Source organism: Humulus lupulus, chromosome 8, assembly GCF_963169125.1.
Source record: "Humulus lupulus chromosome 8, drHumLupu1.1, whole genome shotgun sequence".
NCBI classification, from domain to species: Eukaryota; Viridiplantae; Streptophyta; class Magnoliopsida; order Rosales; family Cannabaceae; genus Humulus; species Humulus lupulus.
In genome coordinates this window covers 180594619-180617138 of record NC_084800.1, presented here as the reverse complement: position 1 = coordinate 180617138, position 22520 = coordinate 180594619, and the positions used below count along the sequence as shown (strand labels likewise).

General features: G+C 38.5%; 1 protein-coding gene and 1 non-coding gene across 2 annotated transcripts; one reads left to right on the top strand and one right to left on the bottom strand.

The window, feature by feature from the left end:
- Window positions 1-16335: 16335 nt before the first annotated feature.
- LOC133796307 (uncharacterized) lies at window positions 16336-16804 on the bottom strand. Its single transcript, XM_062233777.1, has 2 exons — window positions 16681-16804; window positions 16336-16607 (listed from the first exon to the last, which is right to left on the bottom strand). The coding sequence occupies exons 1-2, from the start codon at window positions 16802-16804 to the stop codon at window positions 16336-16338; spliced, it is 396 nt and encodes a 131-aa protein (XP_062089761.1).
- Window positions 16805-17892: 1088 nt separating this feature from the next.
- On the top strand, window positions 17893-17999 carry LOC133798987 (small nucleolar RNA R71). The gene has a single exon (XR_009876197.1). It is a non-coding gene; the product is annotated as a small nucleolar RNA R71 (small nucleolar RNA).
- Window positions 18000-22520: the final 4521 nt, after the last annotated feature.

The window sequence follows — 22520 nt, the reverse complement described above, 5'->3', positions numbered from 1 at the left end:
AAATCATATTCCTAAGCATACATGATATATTATTTCGCTTCAAATAACAAGTAAGCAAGTTCTAGAATTGTAGAAAAATAATTTCCACTTTCCATTCATCATTCCACTAACCAATTTCAGCAAGAATAATCAATATCCAAAAACATAAATTTAACATCATGATAAGATATTAAACAAATGTTATCTAAACTAAAATAAATTAACGGAGTGTTCAATCAAGCACACAGATTTTCTATTCAGATTTCATTTTCTTTAAATTATACTCATAACATTCATTTTATTCTCATTGACACTTGCTGTCATTCATTATTCATGTTGGTACGAAACACACTAAAATAAAACTCCAAACACTAACAAAAACTAAACAAATCACACAAAACAAAACTAACAGAAAAATAAGCTCCCTCCCCCAAACTTAAACTAAACATTTTCCTCAATGTTTAAAAAATAAGTAAACAAAGATAACTTACTTTGTGCGAATCACTTCTAAAATGGTCGTGGATCTGGAAAAGGATGCCAAGGCGGTGGATGAGGAAAAAACTAACAGTCCGCCTCTTGGTTTGACCATCGGTAAATCAGCTCATTCTGTCTATCAACCTAAGCTCTATGAAAATCATGAAGCTCTCCCAAATAATTGTGAGTAAGTTGGTTCTACCAAATGATATAATCTAATCTTGCCAAGTGCAGATCTGGTGGGGCCTAAAGTGCCAAATATTGAGGATATTCTTCTCTTCGCTCCTCCTCAGCTGCCCTTGATCCATCTTGTTGATCATTGGCAGGTATTGGTTCCTCGGTCGCTTCTCTGTCCCTTTCAACTCTCACATTCCTGGGTAGCAGTACTGGTGGCTCCAAGGATGGGGCATTGAATTTATTCACTGTAGCACGAGAAATAGGACCCATGGCCTTCCTATAAGTATCACTAGGATATTTAGGTACCTCCCAGACTTCACACAAATCAGTTATCATTGATCTGTGCCCCATTCCGAAAGTAGTAGTCAATCTACATAAATCCCTGATGCTTTGGCGGATAACTCGGACAATATGAATAGAGAGTCCCTTCATAATTGCATACACCATAAGACACCTATCAGTCCCCACTTCAGACAAGTGGGTGTTGGGCATAAGCCGTGCACTCACAAAAAGAGTCCAGGCTTTGGCCACACAATTCATTTGATATCTCCGTAAATGTTTCGGCTCCCCATTCTGCATAATAAAAGAAGCACCAGGAATTCCTAAAGTTTCTGCATCCTCAGTCCAATCAACTTCACTATGATACGCCAATTGATAGTGTTATCCCCAAAAATTGGAGTTTGATGACGTGGCAATAGAAATGACAAAAGGCAAGGAATGGTTGGGTGACCTGGCATGGGAGTGACCTGGTAGACCAGTGAAGAATTTCGACTGGCTAGTCACATGTTTGTCTGCCCAGGCATGACCATGTCCGACCAGTCATGTGTTTGTCTGCCTAGGCATGATCATGTCCGACCAGTCATGTGTTTGTCTACCCAAGCATGACCATGTCCGACCAGTCATGTGTTTGTCTGCCCAGGCATGACTTTGTCTGACTAGTCACATGTTTGTCTGCCCAGGCATGACCTTGTCTGACCAGTCACATGTTTGTCTGCCCAGGCATGACCTTGGCCGACCAGTCATGACCATGTCCGACCAGCCAAGTGCATGTCTGCCTAACCAAGTGCATGTCTGCCGAGTCAGGTGCGTGTCTGCCCAGTGAAGGTTTGGCCGACCAGCCTGAATGTGATATGGATCGACTAGACAGAGCAGGGGTAGGTGAAAAATCCCAGAAACGGCTTCAACAAGAATCGGTCTTGGCTTGCGCGGGAATCTCTCAGTTTATCCCATGAATATAGTATACTGTTATATTTTGAATATTATTGTAAATTAAATATAATGAGAATAACAAAATATCCCGATTATGAGGGACATCATATGTACGATCCTGAGCCTATAAATACAAGGCTTATGGCATCATAAAGGAGACTTTTGGACTTTTGATTGAATTATGATTTTCTAGAGAGAGAGTACTTGTATTTGAGAGAATTCTTGTATTCTTGTAATTTGCACTGAAGAAACTCAGTTGACTCAAGTTCATCTGATCTTGAGTGCAGATCTATCATCACAACTCTAAGTGGATTAGGCTATTACCAACACATTGGGGCTGAACCACTATAAAAATCGTCAGTGTCGTTTATTTCTCTTGAAGGTTTTTGTCATTTTTGACGTTTACACGTCGTTGGCCAAAAATGCGGTCAACATTTTGGTGCTTTCATTAAGAACCTGAAGAGAAAGACAGATGGTCCCTGAAGTATTATGGCGCCTAAGAGCACCAATGCGGCCTCCAAGAAGACAGGCTCCTTTAAAGAGCCTGCTAGATCAGAAGGTCCTGGCCCACAAGACCATGAGACTGAGCCTAGGGTCATGCTCGAGGACGTGACTCCAGAAGTTGAAGAACTCCTGGAAGCCATGGGGGCCTTCCAGGAGGAGATGGCACAATTCCACGCCAGATAGGAGGCGTTCGCTGAAGAGATGGCCAGGCAGAAAGCCACGTTAGAGCAGCAAAGGTGCGATATGGAGGCCAGAAGTGAAGAGCTCAGACAACAACATAAGGAGGTCAACCGGAGACATCGTGAAGCAGCACTTGCTCTAGAAGCAGCTACCCAATTGGCCCAAGCCAATGCTCAATCTGCAGCACAAGCAGGCACCCAGGGAGCAAGAAATAATAATGTTGTTCGGAGGACCACTGACAGAGCCGATTCTCGAGGATCGGGCAGAAGCAGGAGTAACCCCCCTGGTCGGGAAGATGATGGGGACCGATCCAGAACTGCCTCGATGCAAAGGGAGCACTCTAGAACCCCCTCCAAGAGCCACCGATCACAGACTTCTAGATCAGGGAGTCACTGGTCGGGCAGTAAAAAGACTTCACCCAGGCAGGATCAGATCAAGACTCCTCGAGAGAAGAGGACTTCACAATTCGAAGATGGGCATGGTCGTGATGAGGCTGATAGTCATCACACCGACCAGTCAAAGGAAAAGGAGGGCAATGACCAACAAGGAGGAAAAGACTGCTCGGGGCATATCGAAAAGCCTCCACTGCACCCCGGCCAGCAGCGTAGTGGGAGAGCGCAAGTCCCACGTAGTAAGCCCTCTGAAAAATCGAAAAGTACAGTGTTCGATCGGGCAGGAGAGCATGCTTCCCGAAAGGATCTGAGGGACATTACCACCAACAAGAGGAGGATCGTCCCGGTCGAAGGGCAAAATCTGGAACGCCCTGCCAGTCAAGTAGAAATTCTTGACGACAGCGCACCAGATGGTAATGCCCGACCAGGTGGTCAAGATCTTGGAACTTCATCAGTTGCACCAGCCATCCAAGCCCAGCTCGATGTACTAGCAGCTGCAGTGCAAGGTTTGTCAAAACAACCTTCCGGGATAGATGCGATAGACCACCGGAGTGGCAGCCCATTTTGTGCTCAGATTAGAGCAGCCCAGCCACAAGCAAAGTACAAAGCACCGGTACTGCCAGCTTAGACAGAAAGGGCAAATCTGATAAGGCACGTAGGGAAATTCGAAGATCAGATGGAGCTGCTCGGAGTGAGTGATGACTATCGGTGCAGAGTCTTCCCCACCACATTGTCCGACACTGCCCAGGAGTGGTATTGGAAGTTTAAGCCAAACTCCATCACTTCTTAGGAGAGTTTTAGGAAAGAGTTTTGCATGCAGTTCAGTGCTGCCCGGACCCCTCCAGTTTATGCCAACCACTTGGCAGATATCAAACAAGGAAAAGATGAGTCTCTAAAGAATTATATACAGAGATTCATGAGAGAAGCCAATAGAGCAACTGTTGTAGGAGACGAGGGGAAGATGGTTGCAATATCTGCTGGGATAACTTATTGGAGCCCTTTGTGGGATAGCATACATAGAAATCCAATTTCAACACTTCAACAATTTCTTGACCGAGCAGACAAGTATATGAAATTGGATGATGCAATCAAGAAAGAGGAGAATGGCATAAACAATCCGGGCGGATCAACTGACTCTCCTAAGGATGGTGGAAAGAAACGTGGAAATAACGGGTCTGACCACCATGAGGAAAAGAAAGTAAAGTTCAGTTCAAATGAAAAGCCAACCAAGTGTGAGCCTCAGTTCACTAACTACACCACTCTCTCGACCAGCCGAGCAGAGATATATCTTGCTAGTCATGAAGAGGTTCCCTACAAGAAGCCTCCCCCCATCAGGAAAGAGATGAGGAAGAGAGATATGAATAAGTTTTGTCGTTTCCATGGAGATTATGGTCATGACACGAATGAATGCAATCACCTTAAGGACAAGATAGAATTTCTTCTCCGGTCGGGCAAGTTGAGGAAGTACCGGGCAGAGACACCCCAAGGAGAAGGAGGTAGCAGCAATCCTGGTTTCGAGCGACAAAGATCTCCACCCTTGCAGCCCAGACCTGTAGACTTTACCTTAGACACTATATGTGGAGGTCCACACTTGGCTGAGGAAAGCAACGAAGCAAAGGAGAAGTATGCTGAGCGGGAGTGCTAGGATCAGGAGCCACTGGAACGGCGAACGTCTATGAATATATTATTTCTAAATACTGCTTTTAGAGTGGTAGCTTGATTTTGAGTTGTTTGACTTGTTATTTAAGTTTGGTTTATGAGCTGGTTATTTCCTAACCAGTCATTTTATTTTTGAACAATTTTGGTTGTTTAAGACTCGTTATTAGACATGTTTTGTCCTTTTTAATTTACGAGTAATAAAAGAGTCTGCGCGCAGTGTGGTCGATTCTTGCTACAAATATGCATGTGTGTTAGTTATCCGAGCAGTGTTCAACTGGTTGGTAAAATCAGACAGTGTTCAACTGGTCGATACGTTCAAGCAGTGCTCAACTGCTCGAATATTTTCCATATATTCTATGTGTTTCACGAGTAATTAACTGCTCGAATAGATTCGGTCAAGTAGCAAGTGACTAAGGATCTTTCAACCCTCGATCACCTAGGGGGCACACGGGATATACTGGTATATAATTTAACACAGGCAATAAGAGCACAAGTTAATATATCTATTTTTAGGCTGACTTGTAAATTTTCAAAGTCCAAAAAGGCCATTAAGCTAACTTGTTTGACAAAGCTTAAGTAACTTGGAATTTTTAAAAAAAATTCAAGTTAGAAGTAGATATTCGTGTGACAATAAACATTATGCTCATAAAATGTTAGAGCAATAAGAGTGTGAGAAAGTATACTTAGTATGGACTTTTGAAATGTCTAAAATTTCTAAGTTAGAAAACTAAGTACTCATGCGAAAATATAAGGCATACACCAGAGTGACTTTACTATTCACACAAAACTTATAACTTTTTAAGTCTAAAAAAGACTTAGAATGTTTTAAGTTAACAACGAAAAGTAAAGTATAAATGCCAACAACTGAGCTGTAAGAGAGAAATATCAAAGCTGCTAAGCAACAATTGTCTTCACAAGAATAAAGAGCAAACTACTACCCGGGTACAAGGTTTAGCTGATCAGGTGCAAAGTTTTCCTGGTCAGGAGAGCATATACAACTTCCCTGGTCGGCTAAGCATGTATCACCGATCGAGTAGGAAACTCTGTTGTTTAGCATGAATAACATCGATGAGTCCCTGGAGTGAATCAAACAAACATGAGTAAATGAATGCAAAGTAAAGATACTTACCACACAGTGAAAAAATTTCTTTGAGAAGAGAAGTCAAATTTTCCCCAAGATTGATTGAGAGAAATCAATCTCTCAAAATACTTTTGGGAGATTAGAACAAGGTGCTTTGATGGTTTTGGAGGGATAGGTTTTTGGTATATGGCATGGCTGCCTAGGCATATGCCCGAGTGGTGGTGCCACACATCCGAGGCTAAACGTCGAGCGGCCTGGCTGCATGTCCGATCGGATAGGGCACATCCGAGTAGCTAGGTGTGCATTTGGAAGGTGGTGCCTTGGCGTCCAAGCGGAAGAAGGCTGTGTCCGATCGGCTGGGAAAGAGTGCTGCATTCGAGCGGTTGGAGGATCGTCCGAGCGGCTACATGCGTGTCTGAGCGGCTGTGTCCGAGAAGCATTCGTCCGTCCGAGCAGCACGCGTCTGAGAAGCTAAGCCTTGGGTATCCGAGTGGATGCTGAGGCATCTGACCAGCCAGCGCCGAGGTGTCCGAGGAGCATCAAGGTGTCCGAGGGGCATCAAGGTGACCGATTGGTGGGCATAGAAATTCAAGACTAAATCTTTTGCGTCCGAGCAGCTTGGGGCATACCCATTGTCCGAATGGTTAGAAAAAATAATGACCAACTAATTATAAGGTCCAAAAGGACAATAAATCTCAAGGACATGGGGCACAAACATGTTTTCTTACTCATGGGATACTACCACAAGATAAAAAAAATAGTATTTGAAGAAATCAAAAGACAAGTTCAATCGTGGGATTACGTGAAAGTTATCGACTGAATGGAAGCTTTTGGATGACCTCAAAAGCATTTTGCTAGAAGAAAAGTTTATTATGTGAGTATATCGTATAATAAACTTGGGGGGAAAATGTTATCCCCAAAAATTAGAGTTCGATGACGTGGCAATAGAAATGCTAGAAGGCAAGGAATGGTTGGGTGATCTGGCTTAGGAGTGACCCGGTAGACCAGTGAAGAATTTTGACTGGCCAGTCACATGTTTGTCTGCCCAGGCATGACCATGTCCGACTGGTCATGTGTTTGTCTGCCCAAGCATGACCATGTTCGACCAGTCATGTGTTTGTCTGCCCAGGCATGACCATGTCCGGCCCAGTCATGTGTTTGTCTGCCCAGGCATGGCCTTGTCCGACCAGTCACATGTTTGTCTGCCCAGGCATGACCTTGTCCGACCAGTCACATGTTTTTCTGACCAGGCATGACCTTGGCCGACCAGTCATGACCATGTCCGACCAGTCATGACCATGTCCGACCAGCCAAGTGCATGTCTGCCCAGTCAGGTGCGTGTCTGCCCAGTGAAGGTTTGGCCGACCAGCCTGAATGTAATATGGATCGACTAGACAGAGCAGGGCTATGTGAAAATTCCCAGAAACAGCTTCAACAAGAATCGGTCTTGGCTTGCGCGGGAATCTCTCAGTTTATCCCATGAATATAGTATATTGTTATACTTTGAATATTATTGTAAATTAAATATAATGAGAATAACAAAATATCCCCATTATGAGGGACATCATATGTACGATCCTGAGCCTATAAATACAAGGCTTATGGCATCATAAAGGAGACTTTTGAACTTTTGATTGAATTCTGATTTTCTAGAGAGAGAGTACTTGTATTTTAGAGAATTCTTGTATTCTTGTAATTTGCACTGAAGAAACTCAGTTGACTCAAGTTCATCTGATCTTGAGTACAGATCTATAATCACAACTCTAAGTGTATTAGGCTATTACCAACACATTGGGGCTGAACCACTATAAAAATCGTCTGTGTCGTTTATTTCTCTTGAAGGTTCTTGTCATTTTTGACGTTTACACGTCGTTGGCCAAAAACGCGGTCAACAGATAGTACTCATCTTCTTCTTGAGACAACATTGGTAATATATATAGGGCATCAATATTATCAATGGCAAACTCAACCGAAACCCCTATAACAAACACCTTTTTATTAACGGCCCCAGGAAAGTTAGCGTAAAATTCATAAACCAGTGAACAATTGGTCTTTGACATCTTATCATCCACAAAAAGGTTCCAACCTTGGTGTAGAATCTCATTCCTAATAATGTTATAAGTTTCTTGAGGGCAAGGTTCTTCTTGATATTCCATTTCACACTCTTGAATAACTGGACGTTGAGATAACCTTTGATAGTGATCAAAGGCATCCTTTCTAATAAATCGCATCAAATCAAACTCTTGAATTGGTTGAGGTGTTGGTGAGATTGGCTGAGTTTGGGGTGGTTGGGTGCAGGATGTTGAGGGTCGATTAGTGTTCTAGAAAATGCGGCCCTAGTAGGTTGTTTTCGTGGACCCATACTTACACAATTGCTCAAAAATGTCACACAAAAATTTTGGCAGTACTTCCCCTAAGCTTCTGTAATTTCCTCATTAAATACTCCCAAATTTCACCCAAAGATACTAAATATACTCAAACAGTCCAACAAACCAATGCAACCTTAATATAAATTCACTTCAATTAAAGAAAACTTACAAGCCTTGAAATTTAAAAAATTGCCCACTCTTGAATTCTCCTTCAATCTTCAATTAGCACCAATAGAAACAAAAATTAAGGTTAGGGAAAAATAAAGAAGAAATAAATTAATATTGATTAGGAATAAGAAATGAAGAAGATTACTTAAGGGGATTTGAAATAGAAGGATAAAGGGAAAATTTTGAGAGCTTTTTTCTCAAGAAAAACTTATTTTGGCTGAAAGGATTGATAAAAATGAGAGGTATGCTTTGAAATTTTGATTTTAAAACCATTTCCCTCTGTTTGACACAGGCACACCGCAATCGAGAGAGGTCAAGTCACGGCCTGCCCCAAAAATTTCATGAATACTTGATGCGTGTCGTATTGCGTACCAAATTTAACAAATATTTTATTTACTCTAAAACCAATTATTTAGTATAACGGCAAATAGAGGTCGAACCCAAGGGAACTATATTCAGTTTATTATTCACAAAAGCTTAACAAAGTTAAATTGGAAAGGGGGGTTTTGGAAAGTAAAAGTAAAAGCAAGAATTAAGAAAACAATTGATAGCAAGAAGAGATTAACAACGATTTTAAAGATGGTTAAGAATTATTCTCCACCTCAGACAGTCATGCATGAATATCATCAATGAATATTATTCCGATTCCCAATTAAACTATTAACCCTGCAGATAACGCTTAAGCAGTCAATTATCCCAATCTCCCTATCACAATCAATTACGGCTAAGCACTCAATAATTAATTCTTTTTACCAAATAACAAACCTATTAAGCATACAATTAATTTAATTTAGTAAAAGCATTAACAATAGTGGAGATAGGTTAATCTAGGCAATAAATCAATGAAGCATTTAATTCATTTAACCTAGGTTCTATTCTTCATCACAATCAACAACACTTTTTACCACATCATTGATTGCAATTAATCACAAATACTTAGAACCCTAAACTATTAGGTGAATAGAAATTCTAAGATGATAATGAAATAATGTAAACCCTAATTAGTTGTACACCCTAACAAGGAATCACAAAATTCATACAATAGGCATAGAAAAATAGAATCAATTTAATATTAGGGAAATCAAGAAATAATATTCACATCTGAATTCAAATAATCATGTCTGGCTTTTGAATAACCCCTAACCTAAAAGAAACTTAGCCAACAATCATGATGAAAAACATAACCAGAATCAAAGAATAGAAGAGTTTAGAGAAGAAGAAAACTATTGAAAAAGTTGAATGCGATCCTCCTTCTTCTCCTCCGCTCTCTCTGTGTTCCTCTCTCTAAAATCGTGTATCTCCAAACTCCTTACGAATATGACCTAATCCCCCTTTTATTTCCCGTCCAAAAATTAAGAAAAATCGAATTTGAATTTGAATTTTAACGCGTGCCGCGGCAGCCATATTTCCTTGCCGCGGCACGAAGCTTCAGATATGCGATATAGGCTTTGCGTGCCGCGGTATGCAACTTTCCTTGCCGCGGCACGAGACTCTCTGTTTCTCTTGTAGCGGCAGGGACTTTTCCCTGTAGCGGCAAGGACCTGTCTGACTTGCCTCATAGCAGCAGGGACTTTTCCCTGTAGCGGCAAGGACCTCTCTGACTTGCCTCGTAGCGGCAGAGACTTTTCCCTGTAGCGGCAAGCTCTCAGATTTCTCGTACTTTTGCTCTTTTCTCGATTTTTCTTCACTTTAACACTTTACTCCAATGGTTAGAATCCTACAAAATCATCATTCAACCAAAAATCATCAAAAATATACAATTATCCTTAAAAATAATGATTTAGATTAAATGAAACAAATTAACAAAACGATTCTAACTATCCCCAAACACACTACTTATGAACACAAAATCTGATAAGTAGAAAGGTAAACCTATCTTACAATCCCCACTCTCTTCTTCTTCTCCTCAGCCCTAAAGACCACTCCCATCTCCATTAAACCTCATCACCTTCTACTATAATCCTCATCCTCCTCAAACCTCATCACCCTCATTAAACCATCATCATTGCCTCACCCCACCATACCCATCATCCATTCCCATTCCTCAAGTTCATCATCATTTGCCACCTACTCTTCTTCTCTTCAATTCATGCTCATTTGGAAGTCTTTGCAAGGAATCAAGGAGTAATCAAGCACATTATCACAGCTTTTAACTGGATTCAAGGTAATATTCTCATTTGCCCTCCTTTGTTTGAGACTTGGCATCATTCAACCCCATTATTAGAGTAGACGGGTGTTGTGGATCTATTTTGTGATAATAATTCCTCTGGTGAAACTGCTTATCTGTTGATTCAATCTGCATATTGGGGGTAATTGTTCAAGCTATAATTTTGTGATCCTTGGAGTTTTAAAGTGTGCACACCACCTGTTCGACGAAATGCATCAGTGAGTTGCATAGTCACATTTGAAGGTTATACATTGTCTACTCTGTGCTGTGTCATTCATTGTAAATTTTTATCACCTTAAAGACCTTCATCCTCCAATTTTTCTTGTGCTATAATGTCAAGTAAGCGATCACGAACCGAAGCAGGGCCATCGAACACAGCCAAAGTCAAATATGATAACAAGAAATTCACCTCCAAAGAAGCTTTCGAAAGTTATAAAGAGGCAATTGATAAGAAGAAAGCTTGGGTGGCTGAGAGGGGCTTCGATCTAGACATGCATCACCCTTATCCGAGGTTGATGAGTATAATTGAACAGAGGGGCTGGCAAAAACTATGTGCTCAACCACAGCCTGCAGTAGTATTCGTAGTTCGTGAGTTTTATGCCAATGCCATTGATCGCAAGAACTTACAGGTGGTCGTTCGGGGTGTTCCTGTTGCTTATTCAGCTTCTGCTATAAACCGTTACTACGGTTTGCAGGACATTCCCGATGATGAATTCAATGCCTCTGAACATAACTTGGATCTTGATGCCATTATTCAGGCAATTGGCATTCGAGGAGCATGGTGGAGGACGACAGAGAATTCCTTGTCACACAAACTGGAGTCCAAATATATAGACTATGAACTCAAGGCGTGGCACCATTTTGTTGGGGCAAAATTGTTCCCCACAAAACACTTTGGGACAGTGGACGTGGCGTATGGGAACTTGTTGTATGCCATTGTCACCAACAAGTCTATTGACGTTGGCAAGATCATTCACGCCTCTATTATGAAGAGTATGGCTAGCACACAGTACGGGTTCTACCATCCTTCATTAATCACAGACCTATGCAAGAAAGCTGGTGTGCGCTGGAATGATAATGAAGAGGTCTTAAACCCAATGCACATTATTGACAGAATTACTATTCAGAGATTTGACAAGCCCACCGCCACATCATCCGCACAACCCGATAATGTTCCCAATGTACCTGTGCAGCCTCACACAGGCCGATCCAGGTCACTTACTGATCGGGTTGCCGCCATGGAGACAGAACTTTACCGAGCTCGCATTGACATGCGAGCATATCATGATGAAATGGTGGCCCACAACCAATGGATGATGGAGATTGCTGCTTATCAAGACCTATGCTTCAGGATGCAGCAAACCCATCTAGGGGCGGATATGTCTGCATTCCCACCGGCCCCAAATTGGTTGCCACCTTATCCTCCAGCTGTTCCAGTACAGCCGAGTCACACTCAGGAATATGGAGATGCTGATGAAGCAGTTGGCACAGAGGAGTTCAACTATGATGAGGATGACACTTTTAGTCGCAACTGATGAGGGAGTTTTCTTTTTTTTTCTTTCTTATTTTCTTATTTTTCTTTTATTTACTGTTCTTGTCTCAATTTGTACTTATCTCCATTGAGGACAATGTTCAATTTAAGTGTGGGAGACGGGTAACAAATTGTTTGTCTGGTTAATTGTCTTTGTTTATAAGTGTTTGTGTGTGTGTTGTTTTGTCTTGTGTCTTGGGCTGGTCTTATTGAATGCAATGGTAGATGATGAGTTTATGAGTGACACTAAACTTTAATGCTAGAAGATGTTGGATAGATTATGATTCGTGTGATTGACTCCTGTTTTGATGACTACTTGAATTTGTGATTTAAATAGTGATTTATTACAGTTAGATTTGTTACTTACTTGTTTTAGAAATAGTTTATGCATGTCGAGAAAAAAAAGAAAAGAAAGAAATATAGATATATTCAACTTAGCCCCCGCCACTCTAGAACACACTAGTTAATTGCTTGAGGCGAAATCATAAGTGCACAGAATTAGGAAAATGATAAAGGCAATTTCTTTGGATCGTTTGAGCCTTTCAAGCCTACCTTATCAATAATGTATCCTTAGTTCCCTGTTTTGAGCCTTATTGACCATATATTTTTTCGATGAAAACTCATTACTTAACCCTAAACTTCTTTCTTTTTCTTTATCTGTGTTGATAACCCATTGCACCATGGCTTAGCTAGTTAAATTTCTACTATGGGATGAGAGGTTATATGAAAAAAAAAAGAAGAAAGAAAGAAAAAAAAAAGAGAAGTATAGTAAGAGTTTCTGTTTATGATGTGGTTATAAGTGTAAAGATCTCCTATTTATCCCCAAGAAATATGTTAAAAGCAAAAAGAGAAAAAGAAAAGAATTTTTTTTTTCTTGCATGAAAATAAGTGTGGGGGAAAATAGAGAGATCAACAATGTATGAAATTCATGAGGGAATTGTTGAAGAAGATCCAAAGTAGAAATAGAAAAGTATATATATTAGGTATGCTATGGTGCAATATGAGCCTAAAATGTATCATTCTCATCTACCCTGTACCCTAGCCATACATTATAAGCTGATAAAGACCTTTTGATTCTTGATTCTGTGTGTTTATATTAGTGGAGAGTAATTGGTTATTGTCTATGGAGTGGTTGTCCTTTTTATATATATATATACTCATTTTCTGATGAGGGGCTAGTTTGCTTTAAAAAAAAAAAATGAATAAAACGACATGTATAAATTCATCTTGATTCAAGTGAGCTGGTAAGTATGACTGTTATAACTCGTGGTTTAAGACAAATTTCAAGTGGTTCATCAATTTAGGAGTTGAAAATCTGATGGTTATGAAATTCAAAGTCACTATAGCATAATATTTTAGTGTAATTCTTTGAGACAATTATCGTATTCAGTGAGACTGCCTTTGTGTTAGTTTTTAGTTTTGTTTAGAGTCTAGTGGGTTTGCTAAGGGACTAGCAAAGTTCAAGTGTGGGGGAATTTGATAAGTATAAAGGTAAACTTTATACAAAAAATATACTTATCAATACTCTTGCCCAAGCACCGTGACTCAACCTCTTCAAGTCGCAGCCCACACCTAATTTGAAAAGCTCCTTTGCTCTCTGTTTCAATCAAGGGTCGCGACTTATAAGCTCAAGTCGCGACCTGCCCCTCCTTTAATTTTGAAGTACTCTCTGACTTGTTTAAATGTCGCAACTTGGCCCCGCCATAAATAAATCAACATTCAACTTTTTCACCGCCCAATAAGTTCAATGCTCAAGTTCAACTGGTAAATGACATGCCTTCCCGAATACTAACTGATATGGTGACATACCAATCAGAGTCTTAAAGGTTGTGCGATAAGCCCACAGTGAATCATCAAGATTTTTCAACCAATCTTTCCTTGATGTGTTTACAGTTTTCCCTAAAATATTTTTAATTTCTCAGTTTGAGACTTCAGCTTGACCATTAGCAAGTGGATGATAAAACAGGGCCTTTCTATGATGAACTCCATAACAAGCACATAGAGTTGTGAATGATTTATTACAGAAATTATTGCCTCTGTCTCTAATAATAGCTCTTGGAGTACCAAACCGAGTAAAAATATTCTTATGAAGAAATTTAAGTACCTCCTTTCCATCACAAGTAGGAGTTGCTGTAGCTTCCACCCATTTAGAAACATAATCTACTGCCATAAAAATGTACTTGCTATTATAAGATGATGGGAAATGTCCCATAAAATCTATTCCCCACACATCAAACAGCTCAACCTCCAGAATTCCATTCATTGGCATTTGGTCTCTTCTGGATATATTATAAGTCCTTTGGCAATGATCACAACTCTTAACAAAGGCATTAGCATCTATAAATAACGTAGGCCAATAAAAACCCACATTGCAAAACTTTTGCTGCTGTCCTTGTTCCCCCAAAGTGACCACCACAATGTAAAGTATGGTAGTGAGTAAGTATGGAAATCATTTCCTCTTCTGGGACACATCTTCTAATCACTTGGTCAGCACAATGACAAAAAAGAATGGGTTCATCCCAATAATAATGCTTCACTTCTGAATATAACTTTTTTAGTTGTTACCTTGACATGTCAGAAGGCACAACTTTAGCTACCAAATAGTTGACATAATCTACAAACCATAGTATCTTCTCTTCACATTCAATCAAAAATAATTGTTCATCCAGAAATTTTTTATCTATTAACTCCTCTTTAACATTATGATCGTCCCCTTCTTATCACGGATTTCCATATCAAACTCTTTCAATAATAGGACCCATCGAACCAGGCGAGGTTTAACATCCTTTTTGGTCATAAGATACTTAATAGTTGAATGATCTATGTAAACAATCACCTTATTACCAATCAAATATGGTCTGAACTTGTCAAATGCAAAGACTATTGCAAGTAATTCCTTCTCAATAGTTGCATAATTTAATTGAGCATCATTCAAGGTTCAACTAGCATAATAAATCGTTCTGAATACCTTGTCAGCTCGCTGTCCAAGAACTGCTCCTACTACATAATCACTAGCATCACACATTTATTCAAAAGGAATTTCCTAATTTAGTGATACAACAATTGGAGCAGATACCAATTTCTCTTTCAGTGTGTTAAACGCTCTTAAACAATCAGAATCAAAGATGAATACCACACCATTCATAAGTAAAGTAGATAAGGGCTTCGAAATTTTTGAAAACTCCTTTGTGAACCTCCTATAAAATCAAGCATGGCCTAGAAAACTTAGAACCCCTTTAATAGACACTGGAGGAGGTAAATTTTCTATTGTTGAAATCTTTTCCTTGTTTAGTTCAATTCCATGGCGTGAAATCATGTGGCCCAAGACTATTCCTTCTGTCACCATAAAGTGACATTTCTCCCAGTTTAATATTAAATTTGACTCCTCACATCTTTTCAAAACCCTTTCCAAATTAGCTAAACATCCATCAAAAGAGGGTCCAAAGACTGAAAAGTCATCCATAAAAATTTCAATACCTTTTTCAACCATGTCTGAAAAAATAGACATCATACATCTTTGAAAGGGGGCAGGAGCATTGCATAACCCAAATGACATCCTCCGAAAGGCAAATGTTCCATAAGTGCATGTAAAGGTAGTATTTTCTTGATCCTCCTATGCTATAGGAATTTGATGATATCCTGAATATCCATCCAAAAAACGGTAATAAGGATGGCCTGCCAATCTATCTAGCATCTGATCTACAAAAGGTAAAAGAAAATGGTCTTTTCTGGTGGCCTTATTCAGCTTACAGTAATCAATACAAATTCTCCACCCCGTCACTGTAGGATTTGGAATAAGTTCATTATTATTATTTTTAACCATCGTCATACCACCTCTCTTTGGAACTACCTAGACAGGACTAACCTAAGCACTGTCAAATATTGGGTAAATTACCCTTGCATCCAACCATTTAAGGATTTCTTTCCTTACCACTTCTTTCATTGAAGGATTGAGCCTCCTTTGAGCATCAATACTAGGCTTACTATCCTCCTCCATTAATATACGGTGTATCACTGTTGAAGGACTAATACCCTTAATATCTGCCAAAGTCCATCCAATTGCTGATTTGTGAGCCCTTATACCCTAAGAAGCTTCTCTTCTCCACGCTCAGATAAAGAAGTTGAAATAATAATTGGGAGAGTATCATTCTTCCCCAGATAAGCGTACTTAAGATGATCAGGTAAGGTTTTTAACTCATATGCTGGTGATTTCTCAATGGATGGAAGAGGTCTCTCAGGCAGTTGCCCTAATTCCTCATATTTCTTTTTCTAAATTTGCCTCGATGAATTCAACCACTTAACATACTCACTTGCTTCAGTACCAGCACACTCTTCAGGACTTGCAATCCAACTCAACTCCAATGGATCCTTAATAAACTGGACCTCTTTACTTGGTTTCTCCAATACACTAACACAAAAATAACTATCACTCGCTGAAGGATATTTCAAAGCTTTGAAAACATTAAAATGACCTCATCACCTTGTACTCTAAGCCTTAAATCTCCCTTCTGAACATCTATCAATGCTTGCCCCGTGGCCAAAAATGGCCGTCCCAATATAATAGGCACATCCTCATCTTCCTCCATATCTAAAACAATGAAATCTGCTAGGAAATTAAACTTATCTACCTTTACTAGAATGTCCTCTATAATACCTTTGGGATGTGTTAATGAACGATCAACCAATTGAAGAGTAATAGAAGTGGGTCTAGCTTCCCCTACACCAAGCCTTTTAAATACAGACAGCGACATTAAATTTATGCGTACACCCAAATCACATAAAGATCTCACAATGAAACTTCCCAATGGTGCAAGGTATAGTAAAGCTGCCTGGCTCTCGTAACTTTTGAGGAAGCTTCTTTTGAATAATTGCACTACACTCTTCAGTTAATGTATCTGTTTCATAATCCTCCATTTTTCTTTTATTAGACAATATCTTCTTCATAAACTTCACATAACTAGGCATTTGTTCTAGAGCCTCTGCAAAAGGAATGTTAATGTGAAGTTTCTTAAATGCCTCAAGAAATTTAGAGAATTATTTGTCAAGATTAGCCTTTCGAAACATTTGAGGGTATGGAATATTTGGTGTAGGCTCAGTGTATTTTGGTTTTTCTGTTTTTGGAAGGTCTTCAATAACCTCTTCTTGTATTGGACTAGTAACTTGTTGATCCTCTTTCTTCTTCCCCTTGTCATCCACTGTAGGTCCATCATACTTAGTCCCACTCCTCAAAGTGACACCTTGGCATTGTTCTTTAGGATTTGCCTCTATGGAACTAGGCAAATTCCCTTGCTGTCTACTAGAAAAAATTTGAGCCAATTGACCTATTTGTGTCTCCAAACTCCTGATTTAAGACCTTGTCTCTGTCATAAATTGATTTAATTGGTCTGTCTGAATTGTTGGTGGATTGATTTGAGGATGTGGTGGTGGATGAGATGGGCATGGGTTTGGATCATAATATGGTCTAGAATGTAATCCATAAGTTGGTTAGTGAGGGGGTTGTTGAGGTGGGTACTATGGATATTGTGGTTGTAACCCTTGATTATTTTTCCAAGCAGGCATATAGGTTTTGGAATAAGTGTTGGGTGCAAGTCTTGAAAAATTACAAATAACATGTGCTTGTTCCAAGGGTATATTATTCACATCAGTTGAGCAACTAGTTGTGCTCGGGCATTGTTCATAAACATGTGGTCCCCCACAAATCTCACAACTTATAACATTCTATACTTGCATTGCTTGTGCGGCAAGATTAGTTTGCTACAATTGCTTGAGATGCCACCTGAGTAGTCAATAGCGCAATTGGATCAACTTCTAAGACTCCTGATACTTTCTTGTTCTCACGCTCATTAGGCCAATTATAGTTATTCGTAGCCATCCCTTCCAATAATTCATATGGTTCATTAGCACTTTTTCTTCTAAACGCTATTCCTGATGCTGCATCTATAATTGTCCTTGTATTACCCCCCAAACCAATGTAAAAGGTATGAACTAGCAGCCATTTCTCTATTCCATGATGTGGGCACTTCCTTTGCAACGCTTTAAATCATTCCCATGCATCATATAAAGAATCCCCATACAGTTGATGGAAATTATTAATCTCTCCTCTTATTCTGGCTAACTTGGCAGGAGGAAAATATTTACCAAGGAATTTCTGAGCCAAATCTTCCAAGTTAGTATAGAGTTAGCTTTTAAAGAATTCAACCAACTCTTAGCTCTGTCCCTTAGTGAAAATAGGAATAATCTAAATCTTACAGCATTGTTACTCACCCCATTCATATTGAATGTCGCACATAGCTCTAAAAAGTTTGTGATATGGAGATTTGGATCCTCATTTGGTAACCCCTCAAATTGTACACAGTTCTGCACCATCTGAATAATTGAAGATTTTATCTCAAAATGATTTGCTTCAACAGTTGGAGGATGAATGCTTGAATGTATTCCCATAACAGTAGGGAGTACATAGTTCCTTAATGGTGGATCGGCTTCAGCTGCATTACCCATATGTGCATTATTGTTGACAACATTATTTGCGTTCTCAACCATGGTGAAATCCAATCGTTTCTTTATCTTTCAATTCTTTTTGCACATTCTCTCAATTTCAAGATCTAGTGGTATGATTTCCTTTTGTCTACTTCCTTGCACATACCAACAATTCCTGAAACACAATATAGCCTTGATCCGAATAAATGTAAACAATAAAAATAAAAATAAAATAAAATTAGAACAAGCAACAATTAACTTTGATATTGGAAATTCAGTCCCCGACAACGGTGCCAAAAACTTGATCGTAAAAATTATATATACGCAAGTGCATGTAATCAATTCAAGTAATATATATGATAAGTAGAGTATCGTTCCCATGAAGACTATCTTCCAAGTACCACTAATTGTTCTTTTAATTTCTATTTGGCAACCAAAGTTTAGATGAATGAATTTAATTTTAAAAATATAAAAGAAAACTAAGAACAAGAATCACTAATTAAAAGATTTAAATCACTATTAAAAATACCTAGTGTGTTAATTTCATAACCTTTTCATTCTACTAATTTTATCAATTCTAAATTTCTTTCTTCCTGTTCTAATAGCAGGTTAACATAATTCGATTCCTATTCTTTTTCAAGATATAAGATCTCAACCTATATGTAGGTTTTCTACATCTCAGTGATAAACTTAAACATATAGAAGGCATTAATCATAGAAACCTAATTACTACGCAAGTCATACAAGTACTTTCGTCCATTATGCATCCTATATCTATATAATGATAGCATATTCAATTCTCATCTTTCAAATTTTGAATCAAAATCATAAAATTTAGCAAATATTGATAAAGTATTTATTAGTATTAAACACACATTATATAGATTAGAATAGAGAAGAAAAATCAATAGATCATCATAGTTAAAATAGATAGAAATTCAAGTGACTACATTAAACCCTAGATAAAAATTGTTTGGTTCATATCAGACATGACTAAATCAACAAAATAATAAGTCAAGAACATAAGATTCATAAACTTAAAAAGGAAAGGAAAATATAAAAATGCAGAATTACTAGCCTAAGAACCAAAATTAGTCTCTAAAAAACGTAATTAAAAACTTACCTAATGAACTAATTAAACCCTAAATACGAATTTATAGTAAAAAAATAACATAAGCTGTATTTTCCATATGCGGACTGCGACTTGGCCTTCTTTGGGTTGCGGCCCATGTCTATTTTTGAAGCCTTTCAATTTCGTGTAAGTCCTCAGGCGCCGCGACTCATGCATCATCAAGTCGTTGCCCGTGTCTAAAATTCCCCTTTGTTGAGCCTCTGACTTCCTCTTGAGTCGCAACTTGTAAGCCCAAGTCGCGATACTAATTGCCTCCAGCATCCATGCGTCTCTGACTTGTCTAGAGTTGTGACTTATAAGCCCAAGTCGCGGCTCTAATTCTATTTTTTTCTCAAATTTCTTCTTTCAACTCATCTCTTCATCAAAAATCAAGTTTTAATCGTCCTTATCATCATTTTGAGTCCAACAACCGCCAACAACATCATTTTTCCACCATTTTCACTATATTTTGCTCGTGATTGACCGCACCAACCTACAACAAAGACAAACAAAAGAGTAATCTTGCACAAAACACACATAAAGAATCAAGATTACCACAAAAACACATTCTAAAATGACACTAAAATGAAGTTATCAATAGCATAGACATCCACATGTCTCCTTCTCTTTATGCGAGCCATAGTATGGGAGATGGTGGGTTAGGAGGCTAAGACACTATTTGATCTACACGTGTTCTACATCTACACAAAGGTATTTGTATTTTTCTTTTTATTCAGATTCATGTCGCATGAGAAAGATCTCATTCTAGTTATTTCTTAGAGTGATTCGATCCCATGCTTTTTTTAATTGATATTATCGCAATTAAATGTCAACCCATGTTTTTACTGCACTGTGAATCACGTGATTAAAAGCAAACAATTTTAAGCTCCAAATGACGAGTTCTTTAGCTCTAATCTTATTGGTTAGACTTGATGACAATGCCTACAATATAAAAGGACACTAATAGAGTTTTAAAAGACTTGATCACTCTTTCAAATCTCTTTCTAATCTCTTTCTCTCTCTCTATCTAGTTTTTAATAATGTCTAGTTTTATCCAAGAAAGTCATAAAGAAAGTGATTGAATTTGTGAGTTTGAGGCTTGTTCAACCCCAATTCTAATTTCCTCTTAGAAAAAGCCTCAAGCATCTATTGTGGGGTAGGAAATAGAGGATTAGGACATCGATTCAAATCATGTATAAGCCTTTGGTTGTGTTTTCCATTGAAGAAGAAGGAGCTCGAGGTGGTGGATTCAACAATGGTTTTGAAGCATCATCAAAGTTGGAGAATTGTGTTCCCACACTAGGATTTGCATCATATTTCTCAATCTTTCTTTGGTCTCTATCAATCATATTTTGTGTAGAATCTAGTTATTATGGTGGTGTAATCTCACTCTCCCCCAACAACAGGTGGGATTTTTTCTATGAAGATATATAGAAAAGATCACAGGCACAATGGTAAATATCATTTGCCTGCACCTTAAGCTTGAATTGGAGATTATGATGTATCATTCTAGATCTTTGATTTAGAGACCACTAATCATATTTTGTTCTTCGTTACAGATTCTTGAGCGGTCAAGGGAACTTTCTGATGGAGACCACTAGCAAGGATGGAGATGAAGAGTGCATTGAGTTTAGAAAAGCATTGGGACAATCTGTTTAATTTAGTTTTATTTTATTGAATGAAAAATTTATTTTTGTTTAGAATAATTTTTAGTTTATTTCTTTTAGAAATTTAATTTCCTTTTATTGCACGTAGTGACATTTAAATAAAATTTTAAGTAATAATATTATTATTCTTAATTTTCTTTTAATAGACATGAATTGTAAACATTCGGACTGTAGACGCTTTGCCAAATGAACGATCTCTTAATAACTCTGAGTTATTTGAAGTAGCTAACCAAAAGGTAACAAAAGATAAAGAGTTTCTAAAGAAGATGATACATATCTATTGCATCTAAGACTAGGTCATATTAGTCTAGATAGAATTAACCGGTTAACAAAAGATGGATTGTTGAGGGAACTAACGGTAGGAACTCTTCTGGTTTGTGAATCCTGTCTAGAAGGCAAAATGACTAAATGCCCTTTATTAGTGAAAGGCAATATAGCCAAAGAACCATTAGAGCTTGTACACAAAGATGTGTGTGGTCCAATTAATATACAAGCTAGAGGTGGTTATGAGTATTTTGTCACTTTCATTGACGACTACTATAGATATGGTCGTACTTACCTAATGCTTAGGAAGTCAGAAACCATTGGAAAGTTCAAAGATTTCAATGCTGAAGCTGAGAAGCAGTTAGGTGAAACTCTTAAGATGCTTCGATCAGATCGAGGTGTTGAATATTTGGATCTAGAATTCAAAGATTTCATTATGGAGCATGGTATTGTATCCCAACTCATAACACTTGGAACGCCACAGCAAAATGGGGTTTCAGAGAGAAGAAACAGGACCTTGTTATACATGGTCAAGTCTATGTTGAGCTACTCATCACTTCCTCTCATTTTCTAGGGTTATGTACTTCAAATGACGACTTACATTTTTAATGTATTCCCATCTAAGACAATAAGCAAAGACACCACTAGAGTTTTGGAATGGTAACAAACCTAGTTTGTGCCATTTTTGCATTTGGGGTTGTCCCACTCATGTTCTTACACCTAAGTCAAGAAAAATTGACTCAAGGTTTGAAGTGTGTATTTTTGTGGGATATTCTCTAGAGACACAAGGTGGTTATTTCTATAGTCAAAAGGACCAAAAGGTACTTGTCTCTACAAATGCAACCTTCCTTGAGCATGACTATATGACAAACTATAAACCTTAGAGCAAGTTAGATTTTGAGAAACTCACAACTGATCAAATTCCATCATCATAATCATTAAATGATAAACGACATACCAAAACACCACAGTTCTTGAAAAGGAAGCCCCAATTCAAAGTCGTAGTAGGAGGATTGTGAGACAAAATGTTCGCTATGAACATGAAGCACACGTCCTTGTTTCTGATACATACAAGGCAACCCATTGACCAAGGAGGCAATGGAAGGCCTTG

Excerpts from the sequence above, each read along its gene's own strand:
- LOC133796307 (XM_062233777.1), bottom strand. The coding sequence starts at position 16,804 with ATGGAGGATTATGAAACAGATACATTAACTGAAGAGTGTAGTGCAATT. Across the intron at positions 16,608-16,680 it reads CACCATTGGGAAGTTTCATT|GGGAAGCTAGACCCACTTCT; the intron begins GTGAGATCTTTA and ends GGCTTGGTGTAG.